Genomic DNA, 21,654 nt, shown 5'->3' on the forward strand with positions numbered 1-21,654 from the left:
ACTGGCAGATCTGGGATTTAAACCCAACTCATCACACTCCAGAGCACCTCTTTACTAAACTGACTCTCAAATATTATCAGGTGCGACCATTTCCAAACTATCTACCACTGTAATCAAAACCTCTATGTGAACTGAAATTAAAGAATAGCTACTTCAAGATCTGATACACACACACACACACACACACACACACACACACACACACACACACAGTATAGGTCAAATCTAAAGACACTGCAGATGATGAATAGGTTGAACTGTGTTGTGTGAACTAATGAATCTTGTTCTCCTGCAGATGCTCTAAACAAAGCTTCTACCAACATCTGAAAAATACCATACTCAGGGTAGGGGCAGAACACAGGGAACAGAGTTCTTGTGGACTTCCTCTTTCCCTGCTCATTGTAATAGCACTGCTAAAGAACAAAGCATATACGTGAAATATTACTTACCGCTTAGTTTATACTCTTCTTGTAAATAACTATTTAGAAACAGGAGTAGTTTCTCTGTAGGTTCACTGGGTTGTTTCGGTCGGCACGCTGCTATGGAAGGTAAACACCTACTGGGCCACAAGGTTTCATAAAAAGGCCCCATTCAGAATCATAATGTAATTTATAATCTCATACTATTAAATTATACAAGGAGCCAGGAGATACTTCTTAATAGTTTTATGAAATACTTTTAAACTTGGACTTCCCTCGCATTTACAAATACAGTTACCATTATTACTAACTTTCTTACCTTCTAACCACTGATGGCAATTCAGAAAAAGCAATCAGGGCTTTCTGTAACAGATCTAAAGCCATATCATATATGCTATTTTAACTTCTAATGTTTAGGAAGTGACTTAGTTTGAGATGGGGATGTTTTAATTTGCCAGGATTTAAATAGTAGCAACTGAAATAACTCATCGAAAGATAACATCTCTTGTTAAGCTTGTATTTTCCCCACAATCAGAAAATGGATTTTATTTCTAATTAAAAACATAATAAAGTTGACTTTGGCAAGGTGAGGTTTAAGACTAAACATGCCAACTACAAATAATCATTTCTCCAAGCATATACCAGATTTCCCTTTGGAAGGACCATTATTTAAGAGTATTTCTCCCTCCAATTTAGGAAATAAATTAAAATTTAAATATTTTAATTCCTAAACAGTAATGCTAGTAATTTAGTTTTTGTACTGATAGTTGCAGAATAATTCAATGTTTATAATCCCCACGACTTTAACTTAAACCCAGCTTCTTTAGTGAAGAGATCTTCTCCATTTCGGTACTCGTCTCACATCTTTGAACATCATTCAACAACAGTGATGGAAGTGATTTATTGATAAACTGGTCACGAATGAAGATGAGTTATTATGCCATTTCCTTTACAATTAGGTAGTTCAAAGAATTAAGAAAACAAAACTGAAAGAACAAAAGCAAAATCCCAGTCCTTAACCCCTAAAGAGAACGTTTCCCTTCCACTTACCTGAAAATATAAAAATATAAATGACCATGTATGGAGCTGCACCATTAAATCTACTTTAGTGGTTCTGTTTTTTTACTGAGATTTTTACTTATTTGCTTTGAAAAAATTAGAAAATTGTCAGTGTGAAATCAGAACCACTAACACACTAGAGGCAACAAACTAAAAAAAAAAAATCTAAATGGCTAAAAATAACTCTGTTATAAAAGTACAAGTATAATTTACAATATCACATATTTCAGAAACATAAACAAAACCACTAGATGTCTTTCCTTCTAGATGACTGTTTTGTCCCCAGAAAGGAAAAGCAACTAATAATGACTTAAAATCAAACCTGTTATTCACTCCAGCAACATCTAAATAAGTGACCCACATAGCACAAAACCTTCTCATTCACAATCACATACAGTTAAATTATTTTTTCCTTAGTTACATAATAGTCTTCTTAAATCAATGTCCACTTAGAAAATTACTATATTAGTTAAGCCTATTCATCCTTGCTATGAAGTTAATTTCATTTATATAGGCCACGTACGTTTACTGGCACACTTTACTTAATAAGACAAAATAAGTCATTCTTTTTAAAAATTATGGAATCATCTGTTTTCAAAGAAGAATCCTAAATACTTCATTCATTAAAGCAATTTTTTACCATCAGCTGGCAAGCTTTTCAAATGATCACTAAGTGTTCACCCGCAGATTATCAACGCTCTGTGAACTATAAACTTGTTCTGAAGATTTGTGTCCATTTTACAGTATGATACAATTCGCACTGAAGAGTTTTTTTAAAAAGATAACCTACATACATACAGTTAATTTGCCCAAAGAACTTCTTAGAAATACAGTATAAACATTTAAGAACCACAACAGAGTCCGCTGTGGTTCAAACTTCAACAAAGATTTTCTTGAAACCCAGTCCAAAGGTTACTGGCTCAAGACCATATTCCAAAGTGACATCAGCACGCAATCTGTGAGACTCTACCTCTTAAGAAAAGAGCACACTTGGTTATACATGGCTTTGAACCTTGAGCTACAGTTATGCTACAAACTCCCTGCCTCCCCCCCACCCCCCAAAGGAAGTCAGTCACGTGGAGATGTGCACATTCTCGGAACACTGTTTAGAGTCCTTGGTTTTCCAGCTCTGATGGAGATCTCGAAGGCGTTCAGAAGTCCGTGTGCTTACATTCAGGGCAGGATGAACTTTGCAAATTCCACTTTCCTCCATTAGTGACAGGCCACAGATCCCAAAGTATGCATGTAAAGCATCTGAAAACAAAGCATTTTTTTTAAATTTTAATTACAACAGGCATTCTTATTTGTATATGTTGCAAAGTATTACATCGATATATCTATGAGCCCATAACAATTAAATTTAGAAAAATGTTAAATGTAGTTCTTGAAACATTTGCTTTCTCAATCTCTGAAAACACCAATTAAAAAAAAGATGACTAAAATCAGATATTTTATTCAAGAAAATACCACTAACAAAGGTAAAGAGTTCTCAAATGAGGAGGTGACACTCCCAACATCCTCTGTGATGAAAACATCAAGGAGAGGAGCCGTGCTACAAGACTTCTCACTTAGTGGGTTTTCCCTTTCACTTACTACAGAAAACAGAAACAAGGGGCTTTAACTGTGTATCATAAAAGGAAAAAATTTCCTTAAAAATGAAAATAACCCTGTGACTGTAAGTAGCAATACTCCTCCCTACTACATTGTACCTCTGACATTTCCTAAACCAGTAAGTACTATCCCAATACTGTGTTCAGTGAAAGAAGCCTAAACAAAATAATCCGTTCTGGAATGCTGTACCATATTTAGTTTTCCTATTTAGGGGAATGTCAGTCATTCAAAAAATGTCTGACCTGACAGTAAAAACAAACTCACATTCTATGTGGTTATAAATACCATAACCTTTCTTTCATACTGGCCTCACTACTGGTGCCCATCTTTCAGGGGGCACTGGCCCTCTTCCATTCACGTGGCCACTGAAATCACATGGCTGTTGCCTGCTGGACAGCCTTATATGGACCCTGAAGAGCTCAGAGCTCTGCAATTATGCGAATACTACAAAAAACAGACTTTGTAGCTGTCAAGCCATCATTTATGGCCTCAAGAGCTACGGATGTTCAAAAACACCTTCCCGACTCAAACTTTTGTCGAAAGAATTAAAGAGAATGTTTTACTAACATATCATTTACTTTTCAAAACAGGAATGACAGCTGTGCTCACTCAAAGTTATCAGTGAAAAAGTTATTCTACTAACAGAGGCCCATATCAATCCTCTTTAATGTCTTTTCACAGACTGCTTAGGTTTCTTCTGGCTCGCTTTTCTCTAATTTTCAGACCACAAAAAAATAAATCTGATTTCCCCTGTTCTATTTAATTTTCCTTATAGTTACTCTAAAAACTTGTCTAGAAAGGAGGAAACTTTTATGGTCTAAAAATGAGGGAACTTTTCTAGGGAAAAATGCAACTGAAAGAGAAACAAAATCCATCCAGAGTAACATAAAATAGGATCTTCTACTTTCCACATAATATAAAAATAAAACATTTTTTTCTCAAAAAGATTTTTGTAAAAGCCAATGAATCAGCCCTTAATTGTTTCAAACCTCCAAGAGAAAATTTTTTTTAAACTTCCTGATCTGTATGTGTATTAAAGCATGTCAGATGCTGAAGTATATAGTTTCTTCATAATAAAAGTTCATCCTTTTCTTCTGTAAATGTATATAAAATTGTTTCGTGTCAAATCTCCTACTAAATCTACTAGAACCAAGAATAAGCTAATTTTAAAGACTTGTTAGAAAGGATTTTCCTAAGGGCTCTGTGAATAGGTCTTCCAGATAAATTCAATTTATTATACAAAGACTTTCTTTTTTTTTTTTTTTTAATTTTTTTTTCAATGTTTATTTATTTTTGGGACAGAGAGAGACAGAGCATGAACGGGGGAGGGGCAGAGAGAGAGGGAGACACAGAATCGGAAACAGGCTCCAGGCTCCGAGCCATCCGCCCAGAGCCCGACGCGGGGCTCGAACTCCCGGACCGCGAGATCGTGACCTGGCTGAAGTCGGACGCTTAACCGACTGCACCACCCAGGCGCCCCTATACAAAGACTTTCTATGCTTTGCAGTGTACAAGTTCTGGAGACATTTTACCACATCTGTACAAAGTATTAAATTTAAGTATTTACACAAATGTTAAAGTTAGCAACTGATTGCTAGAAAAAAGCTTCAAGAATTTTCTTTTAAAAACTTATTGTAAATACTCAAAATGTATTTCAAATAGGTTTATGTGTGAAATGCTTTCCAGGGGCACCTGGGTGGCTCAGTCAGCTAAGCATCTGACTCTTGATTTCAACTCAGGTCATGATCTCAAGGTTCGTGGGATGGGGTCCCGCACTGGGCTCTGCGCTGACAGTGCAGAGTCTGCTTGGGATTCTCTCTCCCTCACTCTCTGCCTCTCTCCTGCATGCGCGTGCTCTCTCAAAATAAACAAACATTTAATAGGAAAAAAAAAAAAAAAAGAAATGCTTTCTAAGATACTGTCATTTCCCTATTCCTACTTGTTAAAATAGTACATTATTTGTCAAAATAGTTCAAGTCCTGATGAAAAATAATGGCATCGATTCTGTTTTCTTAAGGTAATACTGTAACATATTTATAGCTATGGTTAGATACTAAATTATTTAAAGCTTGTTTATTTTGAGAGAGTGAGCATGCACAAACAAGCAGGGGAGGGGCAGAGAGAGAGGGAGAGAGAGAATCCCAAGAAGGATCCACTCAGTGCAGAGCCCACAACCATGAGATCTTGACCTGAGCCAATATCAAGAGTTGGACACTTAACCAACTGAGCCACACAGGTGCCCCTACAGATACCAAATTTAAAAATATTATTTCCCTTTATAAAAACAAATAAAGAACTCATACGACCCAGCAGAAAAAAAACCCCAAGCAACTCAACTGAAAAATGGGCAAAGGATTTGAATAGTTATTTCTCCAAAGAAGAAACACAAAAGGCCAACCAATGCTCGACATCAGTGGACACAGTGACCGTTAGGGAAATACAAATTAAAACCACAGTGCCATGTGACTCCCGTTAGAACAGCCATCATCAAAGAGAGAAAAGATAACAAATGCTGGTGTGCATGTGGAGAAAGGGGAGCCCTCCTGCGCTGCTGGTGGGAGTGTAAATCAGTGCAGCCACGAAACAGTATGGAGGATGCTCAAAGGATTAAAAACAGAACTACCACACCACCCAGTAAGTCCACTCATGAGGGTGTACACAAAGGAAATGAAAACAATAACTTAATGTTGACACACCAATGTACACGGCTGAATTATTTATAGGAGCCAAGATATGGAAACAGCCTAACACTCCATTGACAGATGGACAAAGAACTTGCAGTATATACACAATGAAACCTGATTCAGCCATAAAGAACCAGGGGGAATCCTACTACTTGCGACAACATCAGTGGACCCTGAAGGTGTAATGCTAAGTGAAATAAGTCAGAAAAAGACAAATACTGTATGACCTCACTTCTATGTGGACTCTAAGAAAAAAAAAAAAAATAGACACCAAACTCCTAGAAAAAAAAGACATCAGACCCGTGCTTACCAGAGGTGGGGGCTGGGGCGGGGCACTGGAGGAAGGTGGTCAAAAGGCACAAACATCCAGTAATAAGTAAGTACTGGGGATGTAACGTACAACATGAGGACTACAGCCAAGGTTGCTGTACGATGTACAGGAAATGTGTTAGGGTAGTTAATCCTAACAGTTCTCATCACAAAATAAACTGTTTGCCCTTTATTATTTTCTTCTTTTTTTCTGGCATCTACATGAGAAGCTGGGTGCTGGCCGAACCTATTCTGGTAATCATTTCACATAAATGTAAATCAAACCATAATGCTGTATGCCTTAAACTCACAAAGTGATGCATGTCAATTATTTCTCAATAAAACTGGAAAATATATTCTTTTGCTTTAGAAATTAAAAGCACTGTACATTTTTAAAAAAGAAAGCATATTTTGGGGATGCCTGGGTGGCTCAGTCAGTTGAATGTCTGACTCTTGATTATGGCTCAGGTCATGATCGCAGAGTTCATGAGTTTGGGTCCTGCATCAGTGGGCTCTGCTTAGGATTTCTTTCTCTCTCTGCCCCTCCCCAGCTCTCACTCTCTCAAAAACAAACTTAAAAAAAAACATATTTTGCATGAAAATACAGGTAAGTGAGAATGTGAGGAAATATTTCTGCTTGCTTCAGGTACAAAAGTCTGATTTCACGAGCCCCATATTTATTATTTTCATTCAAGTACATATTCCGACTATAGCAGTTTTATTAATGGAGATGAGCTGAAGAGATTCTAAACTAATAATAAAAACCATGGTTCTACTGCAATGCTATAAAAACAATCATTCCTTGTATCTAGTTTCATATATTTATAGCTAATATTTTATTAACTTGCTCATCCATAATGCTCTGAATTATTTATAACAAACTTTCAAACTGACTTTTGGGAAGGCTGTCAAAAGAGTAATTTTGCTACAGGTGAAAACATAATGGGGAGGGGCAGGCAGGCCTGGAGAATAACACTAGAGGTGGGAGAGGAGCCAGATCTCAGGAGGGCCCTTGTGGGCCATGCGGAAGAACCCACTCAGGGAGCTAAGAATCTCTGGATGATTTTAATGGATTTAAGAGTTCAGATTAGACGTTCTCAACCTTTTTTTAAAAAATATATATACTGATGTCTACATTTTTTTTAATGTTTATTTTTGAGAGAGACAGACAGAGCATGGGTGGGGGAGGGGCAGAGAGAGAGAGAGAGAGAGAGAGAGAGAGAGAGAGAGAGAAAGAGAGAGAGGGAGGGAGGGAGGGAGAGAGAAAGAGAGAGGGAGAGAGACACAGGATCCAAGCTGTCAGCAGAGTCTGGTGCGGGGTGAGATCATGACCTGAGCCGGAAGTTGGACGCTTAACTGACTGAGCCACCGAGCCACCAGGCACCCTGTTCTTAACCTTTTTTGCATGAGAGATCCTTTGAGAGTCTGAGGAAAGCTGTGGCCTTTCCCCTGTCATTTAAGCATGTGCACACGCACACACGCATGCACAGTGTCAACGTGAGGAGGACTAGACCAGAAGCAGGAAGACTACGATACTAAGACTGTTGCAGAACTGTAGGCCTGAACCTGGCCTGGGGCCACTCAAGCTTTGAGGTGGGGTGGGGCACAGAGACCAGGCTCAGTTGGCAGGCTGGGTCTGAGGGGCCTGTAGGTGGCATCTGAGGAGTAACTGAGCAGGCTGTTTTATATCAGAGTATGCAGCTTAGAATGAAATCTGTCTAGGTTTGGGAAATGGCAGAATTATCTACATTTTTTAAAAAATGTCATTATTAATAAAGATTATCCGTTATTTCTAAAGAACCCATTTGAAAGTACAATCGACCCTTGAACAATGTAGCAGTTGTGGCCACTGACCATAGAAGTGCGGTCAAAACTCTACATAGAAGTTGGACTCTCATAAAAGTTAGCTACTGGCAGCCTACTGTTGACAGGAAAGCCTCATAGGTAACACAGTCAGTGAACACATACTCTGTATGTCCTACATATTATGTGTTATATTCTTCTAATCAAGGAAGCTCAAGAAAAGGAAATGTTATTAAGAAAATAACAAAAAGGGGAGCACCTAGGTGGCTCAGTTGGTTAAGCGTCCAGCTCAGGTCAGGATCTTGCAGTCATGCGATTGAGCCCCGACTTGGGCTTCTCACTGAGTGGAACCCACTTGAGATTCCCTCCCTCCCTCCCTCTTTCTGTCTCCCCCGCCTCCCCTGCTTGCTCTCGCACATGCACACTCTCTCAAAATAAACAAGAGTAAAAAAAAAAAGAAAATACGTTTACAATACTGTGCAATATTTATTGAAAAATTCCATTTGTAAGTGGACAGGTGCAGTTCAAACCCGTGTGGTTCAAGGATCAACTGTACTTACTAAATACAAGAATCTTTTTGTTCGTTACTTCGTCATTCCTGAGTTTGGAAAACGATAGATATCACATTGTCTGAATCTATGTGGCTCTTGAGTTTTAGACAATGAATGGTAAGAGTTTGAATAGCAAAATATTCTTCTAAAAACAATAACCTGAATCTGCTAAAATTCAGAAAAAGGTTGGACAGTGAGGGACACCTAACTTCAGGATTAGAGATTTTTGATTTAGTGCCTTCTGAACAGAAATAAGAACCGGTTCCCTTATGGATTTAGGCATTTATTCTACTTAGCTCTAGTGACAGCTAGATTCTGGACGGACCAAATGATCCTCCATTACGGACAGGGCCAATTCAGACCATGTGCCTTACTGCCTCAAACGAAAGAAAAGTTCGGTAAATGAAATGGAAAAAAAGACAAACGATACCAACACATCTTGATAACCCAAACTTTCCTTTATGCCCCTCAACATGATACATTTTCACCCAAACTTAAACAATTTACCTTTTTAAAAACTATTATTTAAGTTTACAACTGTGGCTAAATTTTCTATCTTATGCCCTTTCTGACAAAGATGCCTGAAGATCTATCTACTCAAGAAACAAATAAAAGTAAAATTGTTCTAGAGCCCTATACACAATTACCTGGATGACTATCTGGCCACTTGGCAAATCCTCCCACGAGCCGATCTTGAGTTGACAAGATGTAATTTCTATTTTTCTCAAAGTTAGTGTACTGAAAAATTTTCAGAAGCTGAAATGACAGGAAAAACATACATTTACTGCATGCAACTTCCATACTGACCTTTGGCTCAATTTTCAGATACACATCAATTAAATACACTTTTGTTTAGCTAAGGCTCTTAAAGCAGGCCTCTGGAGACTTGAGCACTTAGAATCAGTTAACCACATTATCATTTTTATCATCTGATCACTACTCTCCTTTCCTTGACCTACTCACGATTTACATTTTCTTCTGAATCACACCCAACTAATCTCTTTGCATCACATTCAGCTAGGTTCAAATCACAACTTTCCCAATCTGCTCAACTTAACCAGTCATAAAAAAATATTTTCTTCATGTTTAGTTTTGAGAGACGGAGGGAGGGAAAGGGAGAGAGAGGAAGGGGCAGAGAGACCGGCAGGGCGGGAGTGGGGGTGGGGGTGGGGTGAGGGTAGAGGATCCCAAGCAGGCTCCAGGCTGAGAGCAGCAAGCTAGATGCGGAGCTTGAACCTATGAACCACAAGATTAGGATCCCCACCAAAGGTAGATGCTCAACTGACTGAGCCACCCAGGCGCCCCTTAATCAGTCATCTTAAAAGTGCAATTTTATGTACCCATATTTTAATTCTTATGATAGGCTTTTACAATTCTTATGGTAGGCTCTTTGTTATATACTGGTAGTAACTTAAACCAAAAATATTTCAAAAAAGAGCAACAGAAATTATTAACCAGGTGCTATGGACAATTTTGAGAGTAGTAAAAAATTAAAGCTCTGTAATCAGGAAGTGTAATTTTAGCATCAAAAAAAAAACTATGTAGCTTGGGGCACCTGGGTGGCTCAGTCGGTTAAGTGTCCGATTCGACTCAGGTCATGATCTCGCGGTTCGCAGGTTCGAGTCCCATGTCGGGCTCTGCTGACAGCTCAGAGCCTGGAGCCTGCTTCAGATTCTGTGTCTCCGTCTCTCTCTGCCCCTCGCTTCCTCACACCATCTGTCTGTCTCTCTCTCTCTCTCAAAAATAAGTAAACGTTAAAAAAAAACAAAAACAAAAACTATGTAGCTTTAAGTTTTAGGACATGTATTTGTGATCTCTCTCAAGATCCCATTAAATAGAAAAAAAAGAATAAATCAAACCATGAATAGGGGTGGGGGTGGAGTAGTAGCAAGGGAGTTCAAAAAACTTCTGTAAGACACAAAGCAGCTGAAAGTATGTTAATAAATCAGAGAGCCATACAAGATATTAGTGATTAAAGAAGCATTTCTCAAAAAAAGAAAAACAAAGCCTAGAACAATTATGATACAAATAAGAAACATACTTATTCACTCTTTTAACTTAGTTAATACAATGTAAGGAAACAGACTCTATACAATCCACCAACTAGGGCTGGGTGGTTCAGCTGGCTGAGGGTCACACTTCAATTCAGCTTATGATCTCATGGTTCTTGAGTTCAAGCTCCACGTTGGGCTGGGCTCACTGCTGTCAGCACAGAGCCACTTTGGATCCTCTGTCCTCCCCCCCGCCACGCTTTCCCCACTTGCGCTTGTATGCGCTCATGCACACGCTCTCTCTCAAAAGTAAACATTAAAAAAGAAATCCACCAGCTAGAAACATTTTCCATCAAGTGGCATATATGTCATTACATAAAAAGAAGAAACTATATAATCCTAACACTGTACTTGGTTCAGCAATAAACAATATTTACATGGTCACAGTAAGTGCTGATTCTTGGTTTTCTAATTTTATTTTATTTAAGTTTATTTATTTTGAGAGAGAGAGAGAGAGAGAGAGGCTCGGTCAGAGAGAGAGAATCCCAAGCAGGCTCCATGCTGTCAAGTGCAAGAGCCCCACATGGGGGCTTGAACCCATGAACCATGAGATCATGAACTGAGCTGAAATCAAAAGTTGGGGACACTGAACAGACTGGGCCATCCCTTTAGTTTTCAAATTTTGTAATCAACCTACAGGCAAAACATAAAATATGTGATTATTGTTGCTGAATAAAATATGTTACTTGACATTATAAAAATAAAGGTACTATGACAGAATTAAAAGGTGCAAAGAGGAAAAGGTTCAGAACTAAAAAATAAATAACCAGTAACAATTTGTTTTAAAAAAGGAAGGCTACATCTTCATTTTTCATGTGAGGAATCAAAGATAATGTCTAAAGACAAGTCAAGAAATCAGTTAAAGTTAAAGCTGGGGCACCTGGGTGGCTCAGTCGGTTAAGTGTCCGACTTCGGCTCAGGTCATGATCTCTCACTTTGGGGGTTCAAGCCCCACGTTGGGCTCTGTGCTGACAGCTTGGAGCCTGCAGCCTGCTTCAGATTCTGTGTCTCCCTCTCTCTGACCCTCCCCTATTCATGTTCTGTCTCTGTCTCAAACATAAACAATAAAAAAAAAATTTTTTTTAAATAGTTAAAGCTATGGTGATATCCGTAAGAATTAAAAAATTTAAAGATGCTTAAAAATGGTTGCTTTCAGAAAGTTGTCATAGACTGTACCAAGGTCATATCCAAAAGACTCAAGAGCCAACATGAAGGAGCTTCAACTGGCTAAAAATGGTACAATCTGAGCGTCAAAAAGAACAATGTATTAGATTAAAACATAAAATATGTTGGGGGGCGTGGGTGGCTCAGTTGGTTGAGCATCCTACTCTTGATTTCGGCTCAGGTCATCATCCCAGGGTTGTGGGATCAAGCACCACATCAGGAATTGTGCTGAGCGTTGAGCCTACTTGGGATTCATATTCTCTCTCTCTCTCTCTCTCTCTCTCTCTCTCTCTCTCTCTCTCTCCCCCCCTCCATCTTTTCCTCTCTCTCCCCCTCCCTCCCTCTCTTTGCCCCTCTCCCCCACTTGTGCTCTTGTTAAACATTAACAACATAAAATATGTTAACCCCAATGGCTGTTAAAATGATTCTGTAAAAAAAAAGAAAACTAGGGGCGCCTGGGTGGCTCAGTCGGTTAAGTGTCCAGCTTCAGTTCAGTCGTGACCTCACGGCTCGTGGGTTCGAGCCCTACATCAGGATCTGTGCTGACAGCTTGGAGCCTGGAACCCGCTTCATGTTCTATGTCTCCCTCTCTCTCTGCCCCTCCCCTGCTCATGCTGTCTCTGTCTCTCAAAAATAAATAAACATTAAAAAAAGAAAATTAAAAAAAAATGGTGAGGTTTTTTTTTATACACCAGCAACAAACAATCCAAAAAGAAATTATGAAATCAATTCTATTTACAATGACATATAAAATAATTCAATATTTGGGAATAAACTGATCAAGGACTACAAAATACTGCTGAAAGAAATGAAAGATCCAAGTAAATAGATGCTCACTAAAGGAGGATTTAACACTGTTAAAAGTCAATACTACCAAAAATGATCTTCAGATTCAATGCAATATTTATCAAAATGTCAATAGCCTTTTTGGTAAGAAACGGAAAAGCCAGTTCTCAAATTCATTACGAGATTGCAAGGTGCCCTGTATTCAGGGCCCAAACAATACTGAAAAAGAATAAAGTTGAAGGACTCATACTTTCTGGCTCTGAATTTTACTACAAAGCTGCAATAATTAAAACAGGAGGAGACTGGAGTAGGGACACACAGACCAAAGGAACAGAGAACCCACAAAAAAAAAACAAAAACAAAGCGAAACCAAAAAAACCACATGCATATGCTCAGCTTATTTTCAACAAGGGTCCTAAGGCCATTTAATGGGACAAAGAACAGTCTTTTCAACAAATAGTCCTGGAAAAGCTGGATGTCCACCTGTAAAATAGTGAAGTTGAGCTCTCATTTTTATACCATATACAAAAATTAACTCAAAATGCATCAGACCTAAAACTCAAGGCTAAAACTATAAAACTCTTGGAAGAAAATACTGGGGAAAATCTTTATGACATTGGCTTTGGCAGTGGCTTCATAGATAGGACAACCAAAACCACAGGCAACACAAGAAAAAAACAGATAAACTGGACTTCATCAAAATTAGAAACTTTTATACATCAAAGAACATCAACAAAGTTACAAGCAACCACAGAATGGGGAAAAAATAGGTGTATATCACAGAACTTGATAAGGCATTAATATCCAGAATGCCTGAAGAACCCCTACAACCCATCAACAAAAAACCTAACAACATGATTAAAAAATGGACAAAGTCCCTGAATAAAAATTTTGCCAAAGACACACAAATGGCCCATAAGCACATCAAAAGAGGCTCAGTATCACTAATCATTAGGGAAATGCAAATCAAACCCACAATGAGATGCCACTTCACACCCACTGGCGTGGCCATTATAAAAACCAAAACCAAACAGAAAAATCAAGCGTTATTGATCATACAGAGAAACTGGAACCCTCATATACCGCTAGCAGGAATGTAACATGGTGCACACCCTCACTGTGGGAAACAGTATGGCAGTTTCTCAAAAAGTTAAACATAGAACTATCATAAGATCCAGCAATTCCACTCCTAATATCCAAAAGAAATGAAAGAAGAAAGTCAGTTATTTGTACACCAATGTCCAGAGCTGCCTTATTCACAAGAGCTAAAATGTGGAAATAAACCATGTCCATCAACAGATGAATAAACTGTGGTATAAACATACAACAGCATATTAATCAGCCGTAAAAAGAATTAAATTTTGATATATTCTACAACATGGATGGATCCTGAGAGCATTATGCTAAGTGAAATAAGCCAGACACAGAAGGGCACATATTGTGTGATGCCACTTATACAATGTCCCAAGAATAGGCAAATTCATAGAAAGTAGAACAGAGGTCACCAGGGGCTAGGGGAAGGAGCGAGTACAGAGTTTATACTGAGGATAACCAAAGTTTTGGGTATAGACAGTGGTGAGGGTTCCATAACACTGTGAATGTATACCTAATACCACCAGATTGTATTCTTACAAATAGTTAAACTGATAAATATATTATGTATAGTACGCCACCATAAAAGAAAAAAAAAACGCTGATGGGGAACTTTACGGTAGATAAATCAGGTTTGACGATTCTGTAGCACTTTGATCACAGGGAGATGAACAGAAATTATGTGCCTCTTGACGGGACGCAATAGGAAATATACATAATCACTGACTAGATAGTTAATGATTTCATGGAATTGTGATTTTTCAGACGTTATAATGACACCATAGTTCTGTTTCTTAGAAAGTTATTTCTAGTCAGGAATTACACTGAAAATTTTCCAGATAACATGAAAAATGGTATCTGGAATCTGCCCTAAAATAATACAGTGATGGGGAGGGAAGGGAGCTGGAATATGGATAAGACTGGCTGGCTTTGTGACAAAAGCTGATGAGTCTAGCTGTGGACACACAGGGGTTCATTACACTGTTCTACTTTTGAATACGTTTGAAATTTTCCCTAATTAAAATCAAAGGGGTACACTTGAGGAATGGCAATAGAAGTGAGGAGAGGGAGATATACTTAGTTTTATATCATTCTGTTTTCAGAATTTCAGAATTTTAGAAAATAGGATATTACATAAAAGATGAATGGACTTTTGTTAGATTTCAGAGTATCAGAATTAAACTATATATTTTATTTATTTATTTATTTTTAATTTTTTTTTTCAACGTTTATTTATTTTTGGGACAGAGAGAGACAGAGCATGAACGGGGGAGGGGCAGAGAGAGAGGGAGACACAGAATCGGAAACAGGCTCCAGGCTCCGAGCCATCAGCCCAGAGCCTGACGCGGGGCTCGAACTCACGGACCGCGAGATCGCGACCTGGCTGAAGTCGGACGCTTAACCGACTGCGCCACCCAGGCGCCCCTAAACTATATATTTTAAAAGCGAAAAGGCAACTTCAAGATAGAGAAAACTTGTGGGTACTTAGTGGCTCATAACCTTATGGCATTAGGGATGACAAAAGGTAAGAGATGGAGAAAAATGTCAATCCGTTGGGGTTAGGCAAATAAACTGATAAAAAAACTAAAAATCACAAATAGTTTTTAAAGAAATGACCCATGGTTTATCTTTTCAGATTAATAACTTCCCATAAAGCCTTTTTTGGGATCACGTTCAGACAGAGCCCTACTCTAGAGAGACCACTGGCCATTTATGGTAACCAGTTTCTTACGACCTTATACCTTGTACCCTACGCTTTTTTACTACGTTCTAGGCCACTTAAGTTTTATAAGAATGGAAATTTTCAAGAAGCACAACAGGTAATGAACTCTATGGAAAAAACCATACATAGAGTAGCTTTGCCTGAGCAGCAGAAAAAAATGAAGTGGCCTGAATGTAGCAGTATTTAAAAAAAAATTTTTTTTTTAACATTTATTTATTTTTGAGACAGAGAGAGACAGAGCATGAACGGGGGAGGGTCACAGAGAGAGGGAGACACAGAATCTGGAACAGGCTCCAGGCTCTGAGCTGTCAGCACAGAGCCTGACACGACTCTCGAACTCACAGACCGCGAGATCATGACCTGAGTCAAAGTCGGACACTTAACCGACTGAGCCACCCAGGCGTCCCAGAATGTAGCAATATTTAATGAACATGACAAAGACCAAACCTTCTAGAGCACAGTTTACATCAACACATAGCACAGGTTTCTCAATTTGACTTTTTTTCTCTTACCTTTAGAGTTGCTCCTACCCAAAAAGAGTAACAGGTGTCTACGGGCTTATTAGGTCTTCCATGATAACCATTTTGTTGCCTCATTATACACCACCTCTTTATCCGGTTCAATTCTTTTTCTGAAAAGACTTCTTCTAGTTTACCCATCAGACACAGTGATGCAATGCCACAAAAAGTCGATCCTCCTGTTAATTGAAACCACACAATACTTCAAACTTCAAACTAGATACCCAGGAAAACAGTATAAAATGGCCGGAGGAAAAAAAAAATAGTGGTTACAGAATTCTAGAAGACAGTCAGATACGATTAAATTTAAACTTTTTTTTTCAACGTTTATTTATTTTTAAGACAGAGAGAGACAGCATGAACGGGGGAGGGGCAGAGAGAGAGGGAGACACAGAATCGGAAGCAGGCTCCAGGCTCTGAGCCATCAGCCCAGAGCCTGACGCGGGGCTCGAACTCACGGACCGCGAGATCGTGACCTGGCTGAAGTCGGACGCTTAACCGACTGCGCCACCCAGGCGCCCCTAGATACGAGTAAATTTAGAAGACAATTAATTACACCTTTAAAATAACCACAAAGCACTGAAGTCTTCAATATTAATTTGAAGAAACAGAAAATGACTGAAAATAATATGTAGCTGTAAGAAATACTCTACTTATGAAAAACAAAAGACTTGGGAGGGTAAGGAACATATTCAAAATTACACAGTTTAATGGAAGGGCTGAAACTTAAACCTAGGACAACTCCTCCCTGTCCAGGTCTCTGTCACCCAAGTCTGATTTAATTCCTCTGAAGATGGCCCAATGCTCATGAACCGTGGTGCCACTTGCCTGAGACTACGGACAAATTATGACATGTAGCACAGACAAGCTAGAAGCGGATATGCAGAAAGACCTACTCAGCTTAAAAAATTTAAGGAAGGAAAGTCTGAGTGAGGGTGCTGGGGGCGGGGTGAGGAGAAAAGCCTATCAGGAAAGACATGCACAGTGAGTCCCATTCACTGTGGTAGATTGAAGGACGCACCCCAAAGAGAGACACGTCCAGGCCCTAATGCCTGGACCACGTCAATGTTACCTCCTATGGCAAGAAGGACTTTGCAAATGTGATCACAGATCTCTCATTGGAGGGATTGTCTTGGACTATCTAGGAGGGCCCTAAATGCAACCACAGTGTCCTTATGAAGTGGGGCAGAGGGAGATTAAACTACAGAGGAGGTTCAGACTTGTCTTCCAGAACTGCAAGAGAATACATTTGTGTTGTTTTATACCCCTAAGTTTGAGGCAAAAATGTTACAGCAGCAACAGGAAACCAATACACTTGGAAACGTGATTGCTTTCCTTTGGAATTGAAAAGTCAGTCTTTTTCCACAAAGTAAAAGAAACAACTTTGCACCGGCACTATCTGCTGTCAAGTCCAAACAATATGAAAATACTTATATTTCCAATTTATCACGACTTCAGCTAGTGATGAATTTCAGCAATATAGATGGATGGTTTCTAATATGCTTCATCCTTTCCTTTCCTTTCCTCCTTCAACTTTCCTTTTGCTGTTACAATGCTTGCATGCATTCTCTGGCAACGGAAAGTGTGCATTCCGTCTAGAAAACTCAGGGCAGCCATCACATTAAAAAAAGTCACTGTCAGGGTGCCTGGGTGGCTCAGTCGTTAAGCATCTGACTTCAGCTCAGGTCATGATCTCACGGTTTGTGAGATCGAGCCCCGCTTTGGGTGAACTCGAGCCCCGCTTCAGGTGAAGCCCATTTCTCTCTCTCTCTCTCTCACTCTTTCTCTCTCAACACCACCCCCTCCACCTCGGCCCCTCGCTCACCTGTGCCCTCTCTCTCAATAAAATAAAACAATAATACTATTTAATCTTCAGAAATTTTTCCAGTGACTTGAGAGATCTATGTTAGTCATGAATGAATTAGAAAAATAAAACAAATTTATAATAACCTTTTAGAATAATTCCTATTAAGCAACTAATTTTATTGCCTCTTTAATAACCTACCAATTTCAATTTGTCTTTCATGACAACCTGGCCACGACTTCAGGTGTCATTACATCGTTAAAAATAAAGTCTCCAAAAGGTAACAAATATTCATTAACTACAAAAAAATAAGGGGGCCTGGCTGGCTCAGTCAGAATAGCATGTGACTCTTCATCTCAGGGTCCTGAGTTCAAGCCCCACGGTGGGTGGAGAGATTACTTAAATAAAATTTTAAAAACAAAGCCAAAAGAAAACAAAACAAAAAACTACCAAAAGTAAAAAGAGGCATTTAACTGTTACTCTCCAAATTACTTGTTAGGATTCTTTAAAAGCAAACTGGCACAATTCAAAGTAAAAATACTCTTTACTTTTTGCCCAATCACCAGTTTTGCACAATGACAGTTTCTTAAGTAAGTCTGAGCTCTGAGTAGCCAAAAACACTTATTGCAAAGTCTATGCTTTAAGCTAAAATTCATTTACCAACATTTACCCGAGAGGTTCTTGTTTTACACAAAATTCTAAACAAGTATTTCTAAAACCTGGATTAAAAGTATTATGTTAGAAGAGTATTAGAGGCAGATATAAACACAGCAAGAAAAGCCAGATAACATCTCAGTAAGTCAATTAAGAAACACCATAAAAAAGTAGGCACAGGAACTCCTATTTTTTTTTAAGTTTATTTATTTATTTTGGGGGGAACGAGAGAAAGGAGGAGGGAGAGAGACAGAGAGACAGAATCCCACGCAGGCTCTGTGCTAACAGCACAGAGCCTGACACAGGGCTCGAACCCATAAATTGTGAGATCATGACCTGAGCGGAAACCAAGAGTCAGACACTTAACCAAATGAGCTACCCAGATGCCCCAGAAACTCTTTCTTCTCTCAGGATTCATGATATAAAAGTAATAGGCCAAAAAAGATAATATGATTCCATGAGTCTTCCAAAATATTTCTACTCCTTAATCCAGAAGAGAAACAGTCAACTCTTTGACATAATTTCCTAAATTACTTATATATTTATTTATATATCCTATATATTCATATATTTGTTTATATAATAATTATTATTTATTTAGCCCCTAAAGAGCTAAATAAGGTTATGTCAATGACCCTACAAGCTTCAAAAAATTTCAAGAATATTACATCGTTAAAGTATAACACAAAATTGCTTCTCATAATAATTATCTGAATTCAAGAAAAGGTTAAGTTGTGTTCATTATGCCTTGGTAAAATACCCTTCTTTACCAAAGGTTATTATGGCAAGAGATATTAACACACACACAAAGAGAAAGATCAAAACCGCCGAGTTTGCCACCTGAAGCGTGACACTTCAGCCACATGGATAGTTACCATGTGCAGAATGCCGCAGTCACAAGACATCACAGATGGAAGGGACCACCGAGGTCGGGTCTCTCTAACAATCTACCTCAGCTCTCCCAGGGGCAGGGTGAAGGAGGTATTCCTGACTCTAGTCCTGGATGCTAGGACTTACCTACAGTTTAACAGTATAACAGGTGTAAGTTAACTAAATGCTCCCATAAGGCGTTAAAACCCAACTTTAAGCATTCTCTTAGTATTTATTTGCATGTACCAAATTATCTGAAGGAATCCACGTACTCTGAAATACATAATTTAAGATGGTTAACAATCACACAGCTAGGAATAAAATAAAAGGTACATAAATAACAGTAACTAAACCATTTTATACTTAAACACCTGGAAAAGGTAAAGTGAGGAAAACTCAAGGGAACTGAATGCTTAGGTGAAATTAGGCCCAAAAGTTGAGTATTTCTCTTTTGGATTAAGGAGTAGAGATGTTCTGGAAGACTCATGGAATCACATTAACTTATCTGACCTATTACTTTTATATTATGATCCTGGGAGAAAAAAACAGCTTTAATCCTAGCAAAGCAGGAAAACCCAATTCTTCCAGACACAAGAGCATTTTACCCTACAACTGTACTAGCGCGTAAGCCACTCACTCACTAGGATAAGAAGGGATCATCATATCTGATGGTCACAGCCTAGAAGGATATCATGTGCCTGTGTTGTCTGCAGGACGAACGGGCTCTCGGCAGCAGCGGGAGAAAAGCAGATGAACCATGGCACAGGTACGCAGCCCAGACTCAGCCTCCCCAGCTTCAGGACGCAGAGAGGGACAGAGCACAACCAATTCAAATACTTACTGGACAACCACAATGTACAAGCGCAAGCGGAGTCAGACACGAATGAGACATCTGGCACAGAAGACAAGGCACATGAGAAAATGGTATGAGCCAGGTGTTACAAGGAACACAGAAAAGGGACCAGCTGCTCGGGGCTGGGCGATGAGATACCACGGACAGCCTTACACAGGGAATGGAACAAGGCACAGGAAGACAGGCAAAACTCTGGAGGTTTCAGGGGAAGGGAAAAGAGGAGCAGCAGGTGGAGGAAAACACTTCAGGCAAACGACGGACAGTATTTGCCAAGCTCGGAGGTGAAAGGGCATGTGAGGACATTTGGGGAATATGTGTTCTCTGCAGCCTGGAATGCACGGCAGGGGTCACTCATGAGCGGTCTACAAAGCTAGGCTGGAAAGGGGCATGGAGAACTAAAATGAGGGCACAAAGTCACTGCTGAGAAGCACCTGGGTGACTCAGTCGGTTGGGCAGCGAACTCTTCGGACTCTTGATTTCGGCTCAGCTCATGGTCTCCAGATTGATGGGATCAAGCCCCACGTCAGGCTCTGCGCTGACAGTGTGGAGCCTGCTTGAGATTCTCTCTCTCCCTGACTCTCTGACCCTCCCGTTTGTGCTCTACCAAAATAAATTAAAAAACATTAAAAAAGAAAGAAAGAATAATGAAAGAAAGAAAGAAAAGGAAAGGAAAAGAGAAAACAAAAAAAGAAAGAAAGAAAGAAAGAAAGAAAGAAAGAAAGAAAGAAAGAAAGAAAGAAAGAAAAAAAGAAAGACAGACACTGCTGAGCAAGCACAGGGTTTCATCTGGACTGACACGTACCAGATACATGAGCCTACTAGGTTAAGTCACACTCAGTAAAATGACAATGGCTACTGCGGTGGTTTGGTATCATGTCAACTTGGCTAAGCCAGGATTCTGCTTCCCAGAATCCCCTTCCCTATCCGGTCTGGAGTCTGAGAAATCTGGGTAAGATGTGTGAGAAGGAAGAGAAGCAGCAGCCACTATCCTGGCTGGGGGTTCAGGGAGGCGGGGGACAAAGGCAGAGGTGCTGGGAGGTTTCAACTTGGCCCCCCGCCCCCGCCCTCCCATCCCCCAAATATTCAGAATGTGAGTCCGCTTTACTCCCTGCCCTGGGGACCCGAGGCCCATAGCCAGATGCTGGAGCAGCAGCCCCCACCGGAGTCCACTAACACAGTCCTGTTCGGGCAGCTCCATGTGGCTTTCCAGATTCTCCAGCCAGGTCTCATGGTCCACCTGGGCCAGGGCTTCACGAGGGCTTGTCAGTGACTTTTCTCTGACAAATCAACTTCCGCTTTCAGGCCTTACTTCTCCATCCTCTTCCAAAACTGTGTGTAACCTTATTCCTACAATAAATCCCTATTCTCTACTACTCATGGTGGTTTTGCTTCTCTGATCGCATACAAAGATTCCCACTCTCAGACGGCTGGTGTGAGGATTAAAGAGACTAAATGGTAGCTGGCACAGAGCAGCTGCTCAATAATAACTTCCTGTCCTTCCACTCTGTAGATCAAGGATTATAAACTATGGGGGAAAACTGGTATAAATGCAAATAAAAAAACAGAACAGCAAAATAAAATAGAACATGAGATCATACGTCCCAAATTCTGGATATCTGGCTCATACGGACAGAAAAACCAGCAGATCTGGTAGTAGCTGTTCTGCATTCCTGAATAGCAAATACACGCTTGGGTGAAAGAAG

General features: G+C 39.6%; 1 protein-coding gene across 1 annotated transcript in view; it reads right to left on the reverse strand.

The window, feature by feature from the left end:
- Positions 1 to 924: 924 nt before the first annotated feature.
- PGGT1B (protein geranylgeranyltransferase type I subunit beta) overlaps positions 925 to 21,654 on the reverse strand; it is a 64,395-nt gene continuing 43,665 nt past the window's right edge. The window contains exons 7-9 of the mRNA XM_040444262.1: positions 15,765 to 15,949; positions 9,084 to 9,192; positions 925 to 2,732 (exon numbers count right to left, since the gene is read on the reverse strand). Coding sequence (XP_040300196.1) covers positions 2,551 to 2,732; positions 9,084 to 9,192; positions 15,765 to 15,949 — 476 coding nt within the window. The 3' untranslated portion in view covers positions 925 to 2,550. The remainder of the gene's footprint in view (positions 2,733 to 9,083; positions 9,193 to 15,764; positions 15,950 to 21,654) is intronic.

Source organism: Herpailurus yagouaroundi, unplaced genomic scaffold (genome assembly GCF_014898765.1).
Source record: "Herpailurus yagouaroundi ecotype Mexico unplaced genomic scaffold, PumYag 192, whole genome shotgun sequence".
Classification (NCBI taxonomy): Eukaryota; Metazoa; Chordata; class Mammalia; order Carnivora; family Felidae; genus Herpailurus; species Herpailurus yagouaroundi.